The sequence below is a fragment of the Hermetia illucens genome, chromosome 2 (genome assembly GCF_905115235.1).
Source record: "Hermetia illucens chromosome 2, iHerIll2.2.curated.20191125, whole genome shotgun sequence".
In the NCBI taxonomy this organism is placed as follows: domain Eukaryota; kingdom Metazoa; phylum Arthropoda; class Insecta; order Diptera; family Stratiomyidae; genus Hermetia; species Hermetia illucens.
In genome coordinates this window covers 129,882,723-129,900,242 of record NC_051850.1, presented here as the reverse complement: position 1 = coordinate 129,900,242, position 17,520 = coordinate 129,882,723, and the positions used below count along the sequence as shown (strand labels likewise).

General features: G+C 38.3%; 1 protein-coding gene across 1 annotated transcript in view; it reads right to left on the bottom strand.

Annotated features, from left to right (window-relative positions):
- Nucleotides 1–17,520, bottom strand: part of LOC119647687 (ATP-binding cassette sub-family A member 3) — a 57,473-nt gene that overhangs the window by 22,852 nt on the left and 17,101 nt on the right. Inside the window, exons 4-18 of the mRNA XM_038048770.1 lie at nucleotides 15,256–15,350; nucleotides 15,040–15,192; nucleotides 14,702–14,924; nucleotides 14,487–14,639; nucleotides 14,236–14,414; nucleotides 14,071–14,179; nucleotides 13,895–14,011; nucleotides 7,609–7,754; nucleotides 7,398–7,552; nucleotides 7,020–7,338; nucleotides 6,807–6,958; nucleotides 6,562–6,742; nucleotides 6,276–6,504; nucleotides 5,992–6,217; nucleotides 5,848–5,903 (exon numbers count right to left, since the gene is read on the bottom strand). Of these exons, the coding sequence (XP_037904698.1) occupies nucleotides 5,848–5,903; nucleotides 5,992–6,217; nucleotides 6,276–6,504; nucleotides 6,562–6,742; nucleotides 6,807–6,958; nucleotides 7,020–7,338; nucleotides 7,398–7,552; nucleotides 7,609–7,754; nucleotides 13,895–14,011; nucleotides 14,071–14,179; nucleotides 14,236–14,414; nucleotides 14,487–14,639; nucleotides 14,702–14,924; nucleotides 15,040–15,192; nucleotides 15,256–15,350 (2,493 nt within the window). The remainder of the gene's footprint in view (nucleotides 1–5,847; nucleotides 5,904–5,991; nucleotides 6,218–6,275; nucleotides 6,505–6,561; nucleotides 6,743–6,806; nucleotides 6,959–7,019; nucleotides 7,339–7,397; nucleotides 7,553–7,608; nucleotides 7,755–13,894; nucleotides 14,012–14,070; nucleotides 14,180–14,235; nucleotides 14,415–14,486; nucleotides 14,640–14,701; nucleotides 14,925–15,039; nucleotides 15,193–15,255; nucleotides 15,351–17,520) is intronic.

Here is a 17,520-nt window from a genome sequence, read left to right as displayed (position 1 = left end):
ACACTTATCAAGATGTCATCTACATCTCTCAGTCATGCTTTCGGTAGGATTTGCTATTACTCCATTATATTTTCAGTACATAACTTACCGAGAATATCTGATTTATCGTTAATTTTCTGCACAAAAATCCTCGGTGATATTCACAAACGATTTTTTCGAGAAGGGTTCGAGGGTTCTTTTCATTACTTTTGATAGCAACATGTTCACAAGAACGATATCCAGCTATAGTTCTCACAGAAGAGGTTTGTTACCTTTTCTTCTAATTAGGCCAAATGATACCTTCACGCCGGTCTTCTGGCATAATTTCGTCAGATCAAACAGTGTTTAGGAGCGCATGAAGCTTGGTCACCATCCCCATACTCCTCGCTTTTAGTAGCTTCGCAGATATCCAGGAATTTACGTTTTTAAGTTTGTGTTTTTTAACCCGCTACTTCCCTATTTTGCAATAGATCTCCAAACTAAGATCTACTCGTGGAGGTAGTAATTGAGACCTTTCTTTTGATATACGGAATCATCACCAAAATTGATTTCAATCGATCTAACCGTTTTCGGGGACAGCGCGTGTGACATACAATGAACCTAAATCGAATTTTGTTTTACATAAATTCCTAAAAATGAATAGTAGTAGACTTGGAAACATAGTTTTGTGAGGAAGAAGACAAAATTACAAATTGCAGAAAGGATCATCCTCTGGGACAGGCAGTGGTAACATCAATTCATGTCTGATTCATTCTATGAAATAGCTACGAACTTTAGTAGTCTCATTTAAACATTGAAAAAAATTCTCTACAACATTTAATAAATTCCTCTCATCAGTTCTACGAGATAGTTACTTCATAATTGTGTTTATGCGCTCAGGAAGAACAAGTGAAAACACTCATCGACTGATTTTTATGACCGAGCCGATTTCAACAATATCAATTTAAGTATTTTTGAATTCCAATGAGTTACTAGATGAATTTATTGAAAGTAACCAAACGGAACAATTTGTACACCGAACATTTGAAAATATCTCGATTTCAACCGTTGGGCATTGTATCAAATGTTCTGCATATTTCCGATTATTGATAAACGGGCAGCGCTTGAAAGTAGAGGGTAATTCTGACTATTTCAAAAAGGTAACCTAGAATATGCAAAATCCAGATGTTCACTCGTCTTTATTGCTGAAAATATGTTCATTCTACTTTCTACCAGCTTATTCGCCTTTTGATATGGCCTATGCCTTTTCATATTTCACCTTTTTTGAATCATAACACTTATAAGAAAGGATGCCCAATATATCGAATATATCTTGGAATCTATTTTGGAAATTTATCAAAATGTCGATGTATAGTCGTGTGCAAAAGAAGTCTTAAACTCGTAAAATAATTGCTGAGGTGATTTACAGAAAAATAATCCAAACTTGAATATTATTTGTTCTCGGTTTCTTTCAATCGTTGCTCATTATCTAGTTTGCTAATAATATTTCAATTTTAGTGTTGTTCCAATGTATGAAAAAATGTGCCAAATAATACTAGCCATTAAAATATCACAACCGATAACAGCTATGATGATGAAATCCGCGTACGATTGTTGTCAACCAACAGAGCCTATTTCAACTTACAAAAACTGTTTCGCTCCAAACGGCTCACCATAGGGTCGAAGCTCTTACTGTACAAGACAATGATCTTGTCAGTCCTCATGTATTCCTCGGAGGCTTGGGTTTTTAGCAAGAAGAATTGCGAACTCTTGGCCGTGTTCGAGAGAAGAATCCTCTGAATAATTTTTGGCCCTCTACATGACGATGGATGATTCCGTTTCCCACATAACGACGAAATCTATGAGCGATACCATGACCGCCAGGTTGTGGATAAAATCCGGCTCAATAGGTTATGATGGGCGGGTCACTTAATCCGTATGGATGAGGATGATGCAGCCGGAAAAGTCTATAAGGGTAATGTCCATAGTAGAAAAAGAAGACGAGGCAGACCCTGCCTAAGATGAAGCGTTGGAGTGGGTCAGGACGCCAGACAGGTTTTAGGGATATCGAATTGGTGGACCCCGGCGCAAAACTGGGATGTCTGGAGTTCCTTATTAAAGCAGGCCTAGACCGGATATCGATTGTTGCGCCGTTGATGATGATGATTAAAATATTGAATATAGTGAATAATTCGTAAACGTTTGGTTAAGTATGAATCAATCGAATATTGTCCAGTAGCTAATGCAGAGCTAAAAAAATTCAGAAAGCTCGAATTTTCGGATGAATTTAGGTTCTTCAATTTTTAACACACTAAGTGGAATCTTCGAAATAAGCCAAAGCGTGATTTTAAGTGATTCTACGGTAACTATAAGAAGCAATTAGTCCTTGGTTTTTATGTGTTCCAGATTAGTTAAAATTCAATATCGTATTAATATTGCTATGGCTAGGTACAACGGTTGCAAATTTGCGTCGCTACGTACAATAACGTGAGAATTAATTGGTGAAAACTAGGGTCAGATTTTTGCATAGCGCCGCACAATCACCCGACCTAATATCTTTTAGTATATTTGTGATGAACCAGAACCAGTCTTACAAAGCCGGAAGATTTAATGCACCGTATAACCCGAGGATTCAATCTAAAAAAGTCCAGGAATCGGAAATTAAACGTTTCAGGTATGAAACTTTTTATGTATTTCTTCTTTGAAGAGTTTCGTTTACAATTGCTCTATTGCTGTGTAGCTAACATTTGATTGTGTACTAATTTTCAAAACTCTTTGCAAGCAATATTATATGTTGCGTAGTACAAGTAACATTTAGACATTTTACCATCCTTTAATAAATGAACTTGAGTGAGTTAACAAAAATAATTTTGCATTATCTGTATACGATTCTTTAGTACATATTATGCGCCAGACATGTCTTGAGAAGTAGCAAATCCACACGAGGGAAAACAACTACGACCTACTACGACTACAATATTACAAATCCAAAACATAAAATTAAACTTCTTTCTGGTCCCGCAGCTAACTAATAATTACTTCTAAGACGCTCAACCTCGATGATTTGACGCCCATCGCTTTAGCCATTCAGGCAATCTTCTTCTGTTTCTTTACCCTTTGTCCCGTACGATAGCGGAGTCCGCTCGTCTAAATCGAAGCCACCATATTTTTCGATCATAAACTTCGTTAGGGACTAGCCAAAGAGTTTTCATCAGCTGACTTATATGATTACATCATTGAAGACAACCGCATCCGACAATTTTTCCTCCATGAGTGCAGCCTCTTCTCGATCGTGATGTCCTCAGTTTGGATGTGATCACAGCATGTTATGCCACGACACCACAACAACACAACATCTATCTTTCTGCCATCGCGAGGCTGCATTCATTGACTTTAGTAGTCGGCGAGCATTCAGCCTAAACGTCGATTCATCAAATCGTCCCTGTATTATTTTGCGATAATTATGACATTGTGTAATAAATTAACCTGATTTGTGATGAGGAGTTTGTGAACCTTTGGCTTAAGTTGACAATAGTTCACAATTCCAGCATTTCCATAAAATTTCACGTCAATAGATATAATAACGTTTGAGTAATGTGCGTGTAATAGAAAGTAAGTCAATTTTAATAGTTTTGCTTCCAAAATATCTTCAAAACGAATGGGAATAAGTATCTAATCTTCTTACTGTATTTTCTCGGGATACATATTTCGGTCACCCGAAATTTTCATTATTCGATTATGACTTCTCTACTTATTGTTCTAATTTAAATATAATTATATCCAACAATGCTTGGCGATCAAGCCAAAGCTTTATCCTTTCAGTCAATTTTCAATAATTGTTAGTTTAATGTCATATTATGTTATGTAATGATTGTTCGTGTAAGTCTATTAGTGCGAAAAGCGCTTTTGTCTTTGGTGCAGATGTCGTTGTCTCCCATTAACCAAAAGGACTTTACAAGTTCTGGCTGGCTGTGGAAACGTAGAGGAATTCCACCATTGCGCTGGCGAGGGGAGCAAAAACTGTCGTAAATAGTAATGATTGCAATTGCCTTAAAGGTGATCATAAGCCTTACGATGCTCCTGTGAAGGTTTCTCATTCACGATGATGAGTACCTACAGAAATAGAAGGAGCACTTCACCACGGTTTTGAATTGTGTAACATCCAGTGAAGTTGTATCTCCTGTGGATGAGCCATCGTAACATGCGGATACGGACTGCTCCCCGAAACAGAAAAAAAATTATTTTTGCCATCAACCTACTGGAACGGAATAAAGCCGGTCGTCTGTCCTAGTTGCTTCTCAAATATGTGCAGCCCGCCATCAAGTAGATGGTGGGCTCAGGACAAGCTCATCCCAAAACAAAAAGTTTCACTTAAAGGAAGTAGAGAAGGGAGAAAGACGAGGAGCCAACACGGTGCGTTCTTCGGTAGCGATGCACGTCATCGAGGAGGGTCATTCTGTGACGAGACCAAATCTGGAGCTGGTGCGACAAGTGAATAAGCCACACACCTTAGACGCTTGGGAGAGCTTGGAAATATTGCGAAAGGATACGTCAAAATTGATGAACACAGATGGAGGGAATTGTGCACCGAGGCTAATTAAAAAACTCGTTGACAAACATAGGGACCGCTCCACCCACTAAACTATTGATAATTGGTGGCCATTAACCCAAAAATTATAAGATCATCCCTACCTGCATGTGGACCTTTTTACGTTTTTCTCTTTACCTTTTAGAATGTGTACCCACATAACTTTTTACAATTTGTACCTACAGACCTTTAATTTGATTTATTTAAAAACAGGAAATACTTCCCAATGATTAAGCTTAAGTACTGAGGAAGAGAGTAAGTAGCTCTCGAAATGCGTATTTACTAACTATTAAAATATATTGTAGTAGGAGAAAGCTACCTAGTTTTATTTTTATTTAGAAGAACTACAGGCATCGGAACGATAACTAGTTTTTGTAAGCTGAAATAGGCTCTGTTGGCTGCCAACAACCGTGCGCGGATTTATCATCGTAGCTGTTATCGGTTGTGTTTTTCGACCCTAAATAGGAGAAATTATCAACGGTCTCAAAGTTGTAGTCTCCTTTCTTTATTCTTCCCGTTTGACTAGTGCGGTTTGATGTTGTTGGTTGGTTGGTTTTCGATGCTGACGTTGCCACCATATATTTTGTTTTGCCTTCATTGATGTGCAGCCCAAGATCTCGCGCCGATCACCGCCTGCTCGATCTGGATGAAGGCAGTTTGTACGTCTCGGGTCGTTCTTCCCATGATGCAATTATAATAATAGATTCGCAAGTGATACTCATCGTCGGCATCGGCTCCGCACTCAACTATTGCCGCCCCCACTTATATTACGAGGAGCGATAACGATTGCCGATCACAAAAGAAATATCACTATCATTTGGCAATACGGTGATGTGGTAATCTGAGATGATCTCGTAAAGTTTGGATCGGGCTCGGTGATGATAAGGTGATATTACACTTTAAGCTGTCGTCACTTTTGTGATATTACATACGAATACATCACCTATCCATCTCTACTGCCAATTTCATGCATTACCACTTTTATATTATGTAGCTAATCCCCTGATTTTCGCAAAGTAATTATGTGGTACTGGACTTCTTAATCTATATATCGATATTTTTAAATACTTTTTGCCATTCCTATTTGTATGATACTAATATAATATACATTTATATTGTATGTTTGTGTGCGCATTAGAGTGCATGGCAAAGTATGCACGGCTGTATTCAGTCTGCAACAGAAGTAGCACCGCGCATAAACATTAATATAGAATAAAATTTATTTTATAGAACATAGTAATGTCTCTCATTTCCACCACCTCATCTTAAAACTTTGAAATTATAAGATAGATGGGACTCACCAATAGGAACAATTGAACTGAAATATTCAAGTCGAGCCGGACTCACAATGATAGACCTATGTAATAAATTTAAAAAACGATATTGACCGTGTAAGGTTTAAACTATTCTTGTATGTATGTATAACATGTATAACACAAACTTACCTCGGGATTGGTGCATTATGCGTTTTGATAGTTATATTATGTTTCGAATTGAATTTCAATAGAACATTATCCACGAGATTCAACATCGACACCGAACTATGCAAAATGTTATTTGAATATAACATTTTTATTATTGGAGCAGCATTCTCATTAGTTTTCAATTCAACAGCACCAAATATGCGATCGTAAAAATGCGTAATATTTTTCTCTTGAATAGTAAGCAGAGCTAGGAATGAAAATTATTAGTTAAATGTTTAAAACCATCGAAAATAATTCATGCATACTTTCTTCCAAAGACTCATGTTGAGCAATGTATTTCGGAACTGCGTCCATACTTTTTATTTCACTATCCAAATATTTCTCAAACTCAGAAAATCCAGGTGCTATTTTCAGATAAACTTCACTGCCTGGAATATTTATTTGCAACTTGAGTAGATTTTCAAGCTCTAATGAGGATGTGTCCGTATTCATAATCCAGAAAGCAATTCCAATAGTAAGTATTGGGAATGAGTACTAAAAATACGTCGTTGAATTAATCTTGAAAATGCAGGTAGAAATTCAGCAGTATACCATAATTAATGTGTAAAGCCATTTGTTTCTCATATAAACGAGCTTCTTATAAATTACACCCAGAACTTGATGAAAAACAATAGAAGCTTGGTTTGTAGAATGTGACCCATTTTTAAGAGATTGATATGGGACCTTTGACTCCGTTTGGTTACTATTATCAGCTTCATCCTTGCCTGCACAACTGCAATTAAAAATTGCGTTATACCAATCTAAAATACCCAATATCAATCCATTTTGTATATTACTTCAGAAAAACATCTTCCAACGAACTGTTTGTAATACTAAAGCACACTATCTTTAATCGATCTTTCGCTTCTTCCAGCTCTTTCAATAGTGCCGGGAAATATTCCCTATCCGAATAAGGCAAAGTTATGCAATATGTAGGTTTTATAATGGACTGTAATAAAAAGCTATCATCAATCTCTGAGTAGAATAAAACCTTGACATGAATTACTCACATGTATTTTCGCTTTCGGAATGAATCTGTTTATAAGAGGCATAACTCTATCTATATCCGTATCTTGGAAAAACTTATCCGTTAATAACTTCAGCACATAACCTGAACCATAGCTTCGTTTTAATTCCATTGAACTTCCACTGCAAACAAGTTCTCCGTGCGACATGATAGCGATTTCATCTCCCAAAACTTCAGCTTCTTCCATATAGTGCGTGGTAATGAGGATAGACCTAGACTTTCTTAATTTTATTAATATATCCCAAAGAATTCGCCGAGATTCAGGATCTAAACCAGAAGTGGGCTCATCAAGAATTGCAATTCTAAAAGAAAGGAAATAACTGTATATGGCCTGAATGATCATTATTTCAACCATATTTACGGAGTCTTCCCGGATATGGCCATTCCCAGCGCCAGTCGTCGTTTCATGCCACCTGATAAATTCTCCCCCACTTCATTTGCTTTTTCTTTCAATAATAATTCGTTTAACAGCGATAACGCATCATTTTCTGCTTCTGCGTGAGTTCGGCCTCGTAGCTGTATTTGTTTTATGAATATTATTACTTCTAAAATAAGAATCTTCAGTACGTTACCATTGAAAAGAAGTAGAGATGTTCTTTGCAAGTGAGGTACTGCATAAAGATATTATGCTGTGGACAGTAGCCTATAGTATTTCTATACATTTCCACATTTTTTTCTCCGAAAACGATGATATCACCAGAGGTTTTTTCAACTGATCCTGTAAAATAAATAAAACCTAAGAAATATGTTTCACTAATTCTGGAAAGTTTATTTTTTTTAGCTTGTGCTATTATATAATAATAATAATATAATAATCGTTGGCGCAACAATCCATATTGGATCAGGGCCTTAAAGTGTGTTGGAGCACTTCATCCAAGACCATAACGGTACCCTACAATACACTGTAGGAGGTAATGTGGTCAGCATTGCGCTCGCCCGAGATTATTACCCTGATTTGACTCAGGTACTCATTCACAGACATCCGGCCACGGTAACAAATCTCTCAGCCGCGAGTGAGATTTGAACCGCGACGTTCCGCTACGACAGCCCAGTGCTCTAACCACTTGAGCCATCCGGATACTACTGCTATGATATAGTTTGCAAATATAGTATAGTGGAAACTGCAAGGGGGAGCTTTCAGATGTAACAAAAATTATATTCTATATTAGCACATTGTTGGTTGCTTGCAAAACCAACAATGTGATAGATTACTATTTTGGTACTTTCATGGGATATTGTACAAAAAATTTGAAAGGGGGATCTCATTCAGGTATATTTTTAGGATTTTATAGATACAATAATGATTTCTATTAGACAGTTTGGAGATTGATACCCTCCGCATATTAATTTTGAACCCAAGACTCAGACTCAGCTTTTTGTATATGATCAAAGCCTCCTTAACCTATTCCATCAGGCTAGAGTAATAATTACGTACGGCAGATGTGTTTTTGATTTCTAATACAGGCCGTCTAATCAGTTGCGCTCGACCTCTATTCTTCCCTTTCAGCTTCCCATTTACTTTAGAAATGAGCAGTATAAATTTAGCAATTCCAAATGACTTCTTTAAGTGTTTCCTTGTTGTTCCTTGTTCTGCCAATGTTTATTTGCAAAAGCGATGTCATTTGAAAGTATGCATCGCATTTTCGAATATGCTGTAAAAAGTATTTGGATTCTTGAGTAGCTCCAACAATATGAGTCAGAAATGGCTGTGGCGGCACAGTTAGTGGTGGGGAGTTGACCTTGAACAACACATGCCAGGCATTTCTTACTGAAACTACAAAGCGCGACGATATAGCCACAATATAGCCATTTGATCAATGAGAACATTTCGGTGCATTTTGTAATCGTAGCCTTCATTATAATTGATTGCTTCTTTATTGAGGCTAATTCTCAATCTTGATCGTTCAGGATCACATCGTGTCTCTTGCTGTTCGGGGATTGCAGCAGCTATAAAAGTAGACGGTTTCGCTCGAAGATTTGTTATTCATACACCATGTTGGTGAGATGTTTCGGCAGCTCTTGAAGTGGAAGCTAAACTTGTAGGTTGTCTAACTGTGCAACTCACTTCTCTTGAAGTGGAAGCTCTGATCCGGTTATATTCTCGGCATCAGTCTTATTCTTATCATTGTTCAGTAGTTATTTTTCAGACCGCGACTCTCGTTCTTCAGATATTTCAGCAGCTCCACTAGCTGGCAGTTGCCGTGCATGTGTGGTTGAATCTTCCAATGTTTGATTTTTTGGTTGGCATTTTCAACAATTTTAAAAATTTAATGTATCATCAATGACAATTATTAAGACGTTAAGCCGATCTACTGTGGCGCCATCTCAGGGCAAATTACAACAACATGGATAACACCAAAATATTTCCACTAAAAATCACACATATTGGGTTGGGGAAAAAGAAATGTCGTATTTTGTCCATAGATGGCGACACTTAAACATATCTTGTGTTGTATTTATCGCATCGGGTCATATTATACAGCGATTTGAAGACGACAATCTGTGCTACAAGTGTCTCTTTGACAGTGTTGTGATCGTGTGTTTCAGTCTCAAGTTATAGCGCGTCAAAGATGAAGTCCACCAAGAAAGAAATTCGTCATATTTTACGTTTTTACTACCTGAAAGGTAGAAATTCAACGAAGGCGGCCGAAAAAATTTGTGAAGTTTATGGGCCCGATACTGTAACGATTCGCACAGCACAGCGTTAGTTCGATCGATTTCGTTCTGGTGTAGTGGATGTCGAAGATACACCCCGTACTGGTGGGCCAGTCGTCGTAGAAACCGATAAAATCGTCGAAATCATCCAAGTAGACCGGCATGAGAGCATTCGCTCCATTGGCGAGAAACTGGGTATAGACCATAAAACCGTTTGGAACCATTTGCAAAAGATTGGATTCCAAAAAAAGCTGGATGTTTGGGTGCCACACGAGATGACGCAAAAAAATTTCTTGGACCGAATCAGCGCCTGCGATGCACAGCTGAAACGGAACGAATTCGATCCATTTTTGAAGCGGATGGTGACTGGTGACGAAAAGTGGATCACGTACGACAACCTCAAGCGAAAAAGATCATGGTCGAAGCACGGCGAGCCGGCCCAAACCATCGCCAAGCCCGGATTGACGGCCAGGAAGGTTTTGCTGTGTGTTTGGTGGGATTGGAAGGGAATCATCCACTATGAGCTGCTCAACTATGGCCAGACCCTCAATTCGGTCCTCTACCGTGAGCAACTCGACCATTTGAAGCAGGCGATTGACCAGAAGCAGCCAGAATTGGTCAATAGGAATGGTGTTCTGTTCCACCAGGACAACGTTCGGCCTCACACATCTTTGATGACCCGCCAGAAGCTACGGGAGCTCGGATGGGATGTCCTATCGAACCCGCCGTATAGTCCGGACCTGGCATCAAGTGATTATCATCTTTTCCGGTCCATGCAAAACGCTCTTGGTGCTACTAAGTTGGCCTCAAAAGAGGCTTGCTAAAAGTGGCTGTCTGGGAAAGGGGGATAATGAAGTTGCCTTCTAAAATGCAACAAGTTTACGACCAAAACGGCGCATATTTGGCTTAAATCGGATAATTCTAAGTATGTTAAATAAAGCGTCAAATTTCGATCACAAAGACGACATTTCATTTTCCCCATCCCAATATATATCAATTTTCCCAGCGATCGAGTGAACGGTATAAAATATCTGTTGCATCGCCATCTAGTGGCGGATATATACACTGACAACTTCTATTTTCAAGATTTTGTATGAGACAAACCGTTATCAAAGTCTATTCTGGCGGTCGGTCACATGAGATTTACTCCGAAACGGCTGGAACTATCGTCTCGAAATTTGGTGAGAATATGTGATCTGTGAACCACTACATGAGCAACGAGAGGCATCATTTTGTCTTGGATTTAAGGGAAGGCCCCCATACATGGGGTGGAGCAATATTTTTTCACAGAATATGGTCATGTACAGTATCAAACGAAACGGCTCAATTTGTACTTTTCGGTGCGTGAGGACTCAAAATGTGTGCCCCAAAAAATGAAACAGATTTCGTTCTCAGAACCTATCCAACCGAAATATCTAAAAAAATTACAATAATGCATCGATACAAAATCTAGGCCTCTCAATTCATCCTTTATCTGCTTAAATAAAATTTTGAGTTTGTAGATATCTGCCAAAAGAAAAACGTGCATATAAAGTTCTTCACATAAGATGAACACAAAACCTTCATACGTGAAGCGCCCAGAACAAAGACTATGAGGATCGGTAATCGAAACCCCGAAAGTGAACACATATATGTGAAGAGATATGTAATAAACTGTATTTTGACCATAGTTAAATATAACGCTTTATTCATCTCCCTACATACATGATGGACAACGCAGAATATCAATCTTTGTTTTTAAATATTTTTATTTATTAAGTTTAAAGTTGGTTAGGTTATTCCTTTAGTTAGTCAGGGATATTCCTTTTGGATATTAATGCCGGTCCCTGGACCACATCCCGTGAATCGACAGTGTTTTTTTTTTATATATATAGTGCTCGGATTTATCATATCACTTATTCCTCCAGCTATCATTGTTTTAAGTCCTTATTCAGGACGTTGCAGCGACTATATCGTTGTCGAACTCCATGTTTTCACTTCCTTTGTTTTTAGATTTGGTTTTGTATGTAAAAAGTAGGCGAGGTCATTGTTTCTTACCCCTCGCATTACCCAGGCTAAACCATTCACCGATTAACATCCTTAACATGGTTGAGGATTTTCACTGCTGTGCTTGTTATAATAATAATAATAATCGTTGGCGCAACAATCCATATTGGATCAGGGCCTTGAAGTGTGTTAGAGCACTTCATTCAAGACCGTAACGGTACAATAGGAGGCAATGTGGTCAGCATTGCGCTCGCCCGAGATTATTACCCTGATCTGACTCAGGTACTCATTCACAGCTAAGTCGACTGGTATCCGACGTCAAATCACGATGCAAATTCCACTGCCACCAGTGAGATTTGAACCGCGACCTTCCGTATGACAGCCTAGTGCTCTAACCACTGAGCTATCCGGACCACTGTGCTTGTTATAACTTCGACTTTATCTGCGACCAGCATTGTTATCGTTTTTCTTATCGACCGGTTATAGCACATGTGGGCCAGGTTATGTGTGAAACAAAATCTTATTAAAATCGATTCAGTATGTCTGTTTGTCATACGAAATTTACTCCGAAACGACTGGAGTTATCATTATGACGCATTATGCGCAACAACTGGTATGCGGTCTAGGCCTGCCTTAATAAGGAACTCCAGGCACCCCAGTTTTGCGCCGAGGTCCCTCAAATCAATATCCTTAAAAGCTGCCAGGTGTCCTAGTCTAGGCCGCCTATCTGAGGCAGGGCCTGCCTCGTCTTCTTTTTCCACCATAAGTATTGTCCTTACAGACTTTCTGGGCTGGGTCATCCTTATCTATACGGATTAAGTGACCATATCACTGCAATATATTGAGTCGTTATATAGACTACGAAATCATCCATCCTCTTGTATGGGGCCAAAAATTCGCAATTTTTCTTACTGAGAATTCAAGTCCAAGTAATACACGAGGACTAGCGAGAGCATTGACTTGAGCAGTAAGAGCTTCGACCCTATGATGAGACGTTTGGAACGGAACAGTTTTTGTTAGCTGAAATAGACTCTATTGGCTACCAACAACCATGCGCAGAATTCATCGTCGTAACTGATAGATAGGACAAATTCTCAAGGGTCTCAAAGTTGTAGTCTTCTATCTTTATTATTCCTATTTCATCAGTGCTATTTGATGCTGGTGTTCCTTTGATTTTTGGTGCTGACGTTGTCGTGAAGCAATTTCATAACGCATTCCTCCATTCAATTGTGGGCAGGTCACCACCACTGATCGTGACAATGCCTGTTTCGTTAGGATCGGTTGGATAATCTGCATAAGGCGCTGGACGTTAGATGTCCCGCATCACAGTGCCCATAACAAGGGCAAAGAGGAGTTTCGAGAGAGCGCTTCCTAGATGAACACCAACAGATATTCGAAGCGGTTTTGATATACTTGCCGCGCTTCGAACTATACTTTTCGGATCGTGATAGAACAATTTAACATAGCGCACGAATTCTAGCACTAGATGTTGCCGCAGAGCACGCACACCAAATGAGTTCGTGTCGTACACGATCAAATATTTTCTCTAGATACATAAATGCAATGTATAGAGGGAGATGCTTCTCACGATGTTTCTCCATGAGAAACTGCGCAGTTTATACTGCGTCAATGGTTCCGCAGTTCCGCTTGTTTCACGGTTCTCTGAACGATGCCGCGAATAGTGTTGTGTGCATTCAAAAATCTTTATGATTCTTTCTTTCTTCTTTCTTTTTCATACTGGAACGATGGTGCTTTCTTTCCAGTCAGATGGTGTTCTACCCTTCTCAATAACCCAATTGAAGAATTCACTAAGTCACACGATTGGGTTCCAGCTCTCCGCTTTCCAGAGCTCAGGTGCAATGTTGTCAGGTCCAGTTGTTTTCTCCGATTTCATTCATTTTATTGCTTCAACTTCAAATTTTCTCACTAAAAAACGGTATCCTATTTTTGCCCACCATATTTAAAAACTAAACAGCGAAAATTGAAAATAAGTCCCTTTTCTCTTGACTTTGTTCTTCCAATGCGCAACTATTGGGTTTTACTAAGAATTGATACTCGGACCGCTTAATAATTAAAGCGCTAAATCTCAAAATGAGGTGATTTAACATAAAAATTAGCGTTCAAACCGGACATTACGTCATCGATTGTTATTTTTATATCCATCCCATTGACGTATAGAGGAACTTAAGGAGAAAGTATATAAAATCAAAAACATACCAACTATCATATTGATGGTAGTTGTTTTCCCGGCTCCATTGTGTCCCAGCAACACTGTTATTTTATTATTCTCCACATCCATGTTCAAATTATTCACGGCAACCTTTGACTTTTTTTCTGAAACCGATGTAAAAAGATAAGCCATTCGCAATTTATTTCTTAAAAGTTATCCTTACTCTTCAAACCTCCAAATGTTTTCATCAAATTTCTTATCTTAATAGGAACTTCATGCAAATGACTTTCAGATGAATGAAGATTTTTCGATTGATTCCTCTTTTGTGAGCACTAGAAATATAATATGACTTATTTCACTATTTGATGACAATTATTTAAAGTTTTACCTGCAAAAAATAATAAAACGGCTTCCGAATTCCTCCGAATCCCGGGAATAGATTGCTTAAGTAATTATACAAAACAATATATATCACAAATTGTAATATGAGGATTAAATAAACTTCCAGTAATGTGAAGGAAGTGCTTGTGATTCTCAGGTTTATATCGCTGAAAGATAACGGTCGCCCTAAAATGTAATATTTACATATTAGGTTTAAATACATAGAGAACTTATAGAGAAGGATTTGCTGATACTCACTTTTGTTCGTAAATGTTTGGAGAACTTCTAAACCTTTAAGGAACATGTTGCCACTTATAAGAAACGCAAATTTCTGAAATATACTGTTGTCAATAGCAAATAATACCGTTGGTACGAAACATGCCAAAAACCCTCCAATTTTGGCGAAGTAAACTACATGGAATAAATATTATTAAATAACTGATTCAAGAATTTCTTATACGAATCCTACACACCCGATTTCAGAAAGACTGACATTAATAATGCGTAGTTCATGGTAGCCAAAAGGAAATATACAAATAGCACAACGAAGTATAGGACGCTTACGCTCCCCAGTCCACTGAAGCAATAAGCAATCGCAATGCTTGCAATTGTAAACACGAGATATAAAGCCAAACGGATCATGTAGAAAGTTAGACGGTTAAGATAACTGTGACTTGTTGCAAACGCCAGGTATGCCTGAAAAAATATATTCGAAAGATTCAAGTTACTCTTTTTGAACTCAACAATGTCATCTCGAGAATGTTATTTACTTTCAACGGGATTCTATCGTTTACAAATTAGAATCACTTACCTGCATACCATCTTGCTTTTCTTCGACCAGCGGAACAATAAATGTTGTAAGCATTATTATGTATACGAACAGCATAAAAAGCAAACCGAAAAACACTACTCGGAAACTGTCCACGTCCCATAATTCAATTCTAGGAAATAGTGCTACTTCGATCTGAAATATATATCGAAACATTAGAACATATTTCAGGAGTTTTTACATATCAACAATCCTTACCGGATACGGTCTTTTTCTCGTTCGTTCCTCTATATATTTGCGATCGATAGTATACTGTAGTGCAAAGTAACCACTGGATATATAATCATCATAGACTATAAAAAATATAAAATATGAAAACAGGACTTGAAAATTGAATTAGAGAGTTTGCTTGGTTTTGGCACAGCTGGTTGGCAAATCTTTTTCTAGTCAAAGTCGCAACAACTATTTCTATTGGGTAAACTTTGTAGTCAAATTTACATATATTTTTATAGTTTACAGTCAATGTCCTCGAAAGGAGTAAGGAATCGCGGCCCTTGTAAAAGAGTAATTAATGTTTCAATTCAACCGGGATGGTGATGTGTCAAAGAAAATAAAAATGACTATAATTGCACTTAAGAGCTTCTTTACACACACTTATATACCTACGAAATGTTCCATCTTTTGCGAGTTCAGATTTGCTTACAGTTGTCTAAATCGACATAAGCGATTGTGGATATTGTTAACAACAAAAGGTTTAGATATTCAAACCTTAGAGCTAAGATCGAATTACAAATTAAAGGATACTATATTAATTATAAACGAATATCTTTGAAGAAAGGCGGCCGCGAAGATATACAAGTTAATTTTGTCGGAGTTTATGAGAATATCTAGAATGTTAATTTGGATAGGTAGGGACTGGGAGTCTATTAGCAAAAATATGCGGGCAACCGATAGTAATGTGGATGTTATCTTCCACTACGTTACAGTGATGTTAGGTGTGGCTATTCATCATCATCAACGGCGCAACAACCGGTATCCGGTCTAGACCTGCCTTAATAAGGAACACCAGACGATTTCCCTAAAAGTTGCCTAATGTGCTGATCTACGCCATAGTTCCATCTCAGGCAGGATCTGCTTCGTCCTCTTTTGTACGTCTCGGGTGGTTCTTCCCATTATGTCGATATCGTCAGCATAGGCCAGTAGTTGGGTGGACTTAAAGAGGATCGTACCTCTTGCATTTACATCAGCATCACGGATCACTTTCTTGAGGGCCAAGTTAAAGATTACGCATGATAGGTCATCCCCTTGTCATAGACCGTTGTTGATGTCGAATGGTCTTGAGAGTGATCCTGCTGCTTTTATCTGGCCTCGCACATTGGTCAGGGTCATCCTACTCAGTCTTATCAATTTCGCCGGGATACCGAATTCTCCCATGGCCGTGTACAGTTTTACCCTGGCTATGCTATCATAGGCGGCTTTAAAGACTGGTGTTCATATTCCAACAGTTTGTCCATCGCTTGCCACACAGAGAAAATCTGATCGGGGCGTATGGGACTATCCGATCTAGCAAGATAGCGGAGAATATCTTGTAGATGGTACTTAGCAACGTGATACTTCTATAATTGCTGTGCAGTATGAAATCCCCTTTTTTATATATGGGACAAATAATGCCTCGTTACCTGTCGTCAAGCATTGTCCCACACCTTGAGCATAAATTGGTAAACCGCTTAGTGTAATTGGTCGCCTCCGTATTTAACCAATTCGGCTGTAATTCCATCCTGGCAACTTATGATTTTTAAACCGATGAATTGTACGGTCTGTTTGTTCTATACTTGGTGGTGGCAGTATTTGTCCGTCGTCCTCGGCAGGCGGGACTTCCAGTTCGCCGATGTTCTGGTTGTTGCAGTTCATCAAAATACTGAATCCATCGCTCCAGTATGCCCATTCTGTCGGAAATATAATGTTCCTCTTTGTCTCGGTAGAATGAGCGTCGAGGTGTGTAAGGTTTCATCCTGCTACCTAGTTGGTAAAACTTCTGTTGGTTCTCCCAGGAGGGGGCTATTGATTACTTTTATGTGATGAAGAAATTGATTGTATATACCCATGATTAGTTACTAAGCAGTCAACTAATTTAGTGGCTTTAACGACGCTGTCAAACTATTTGATCCACTTCTGAGGAAAGATTTTATGTTCCTACTTCTCCCAGATTGGCTGTTCGATTATTTGAATGCCCGCTTTGAGTTCAGAACTTATATAATTACAAACAATTAATTACTTAGGATATTCTCCATCTTTCAAATCCTTCAAACCCATTTAACTTTTTATTACCTTAAATCACTTTATACATTTTTAGTGACAATGATTCTGGCGCATCTGGTGTGAGGAGTATATTTGCTGACCAAATTAGCATCAATTATTTAGTTTTCAGTTAATATAGTATGATAAAAAACTAAATTATCTGACAATAATGATAAGAAAAAGAAATAATTGGTGCAAATCTGACTAGAGAAAATATTTCCGCAT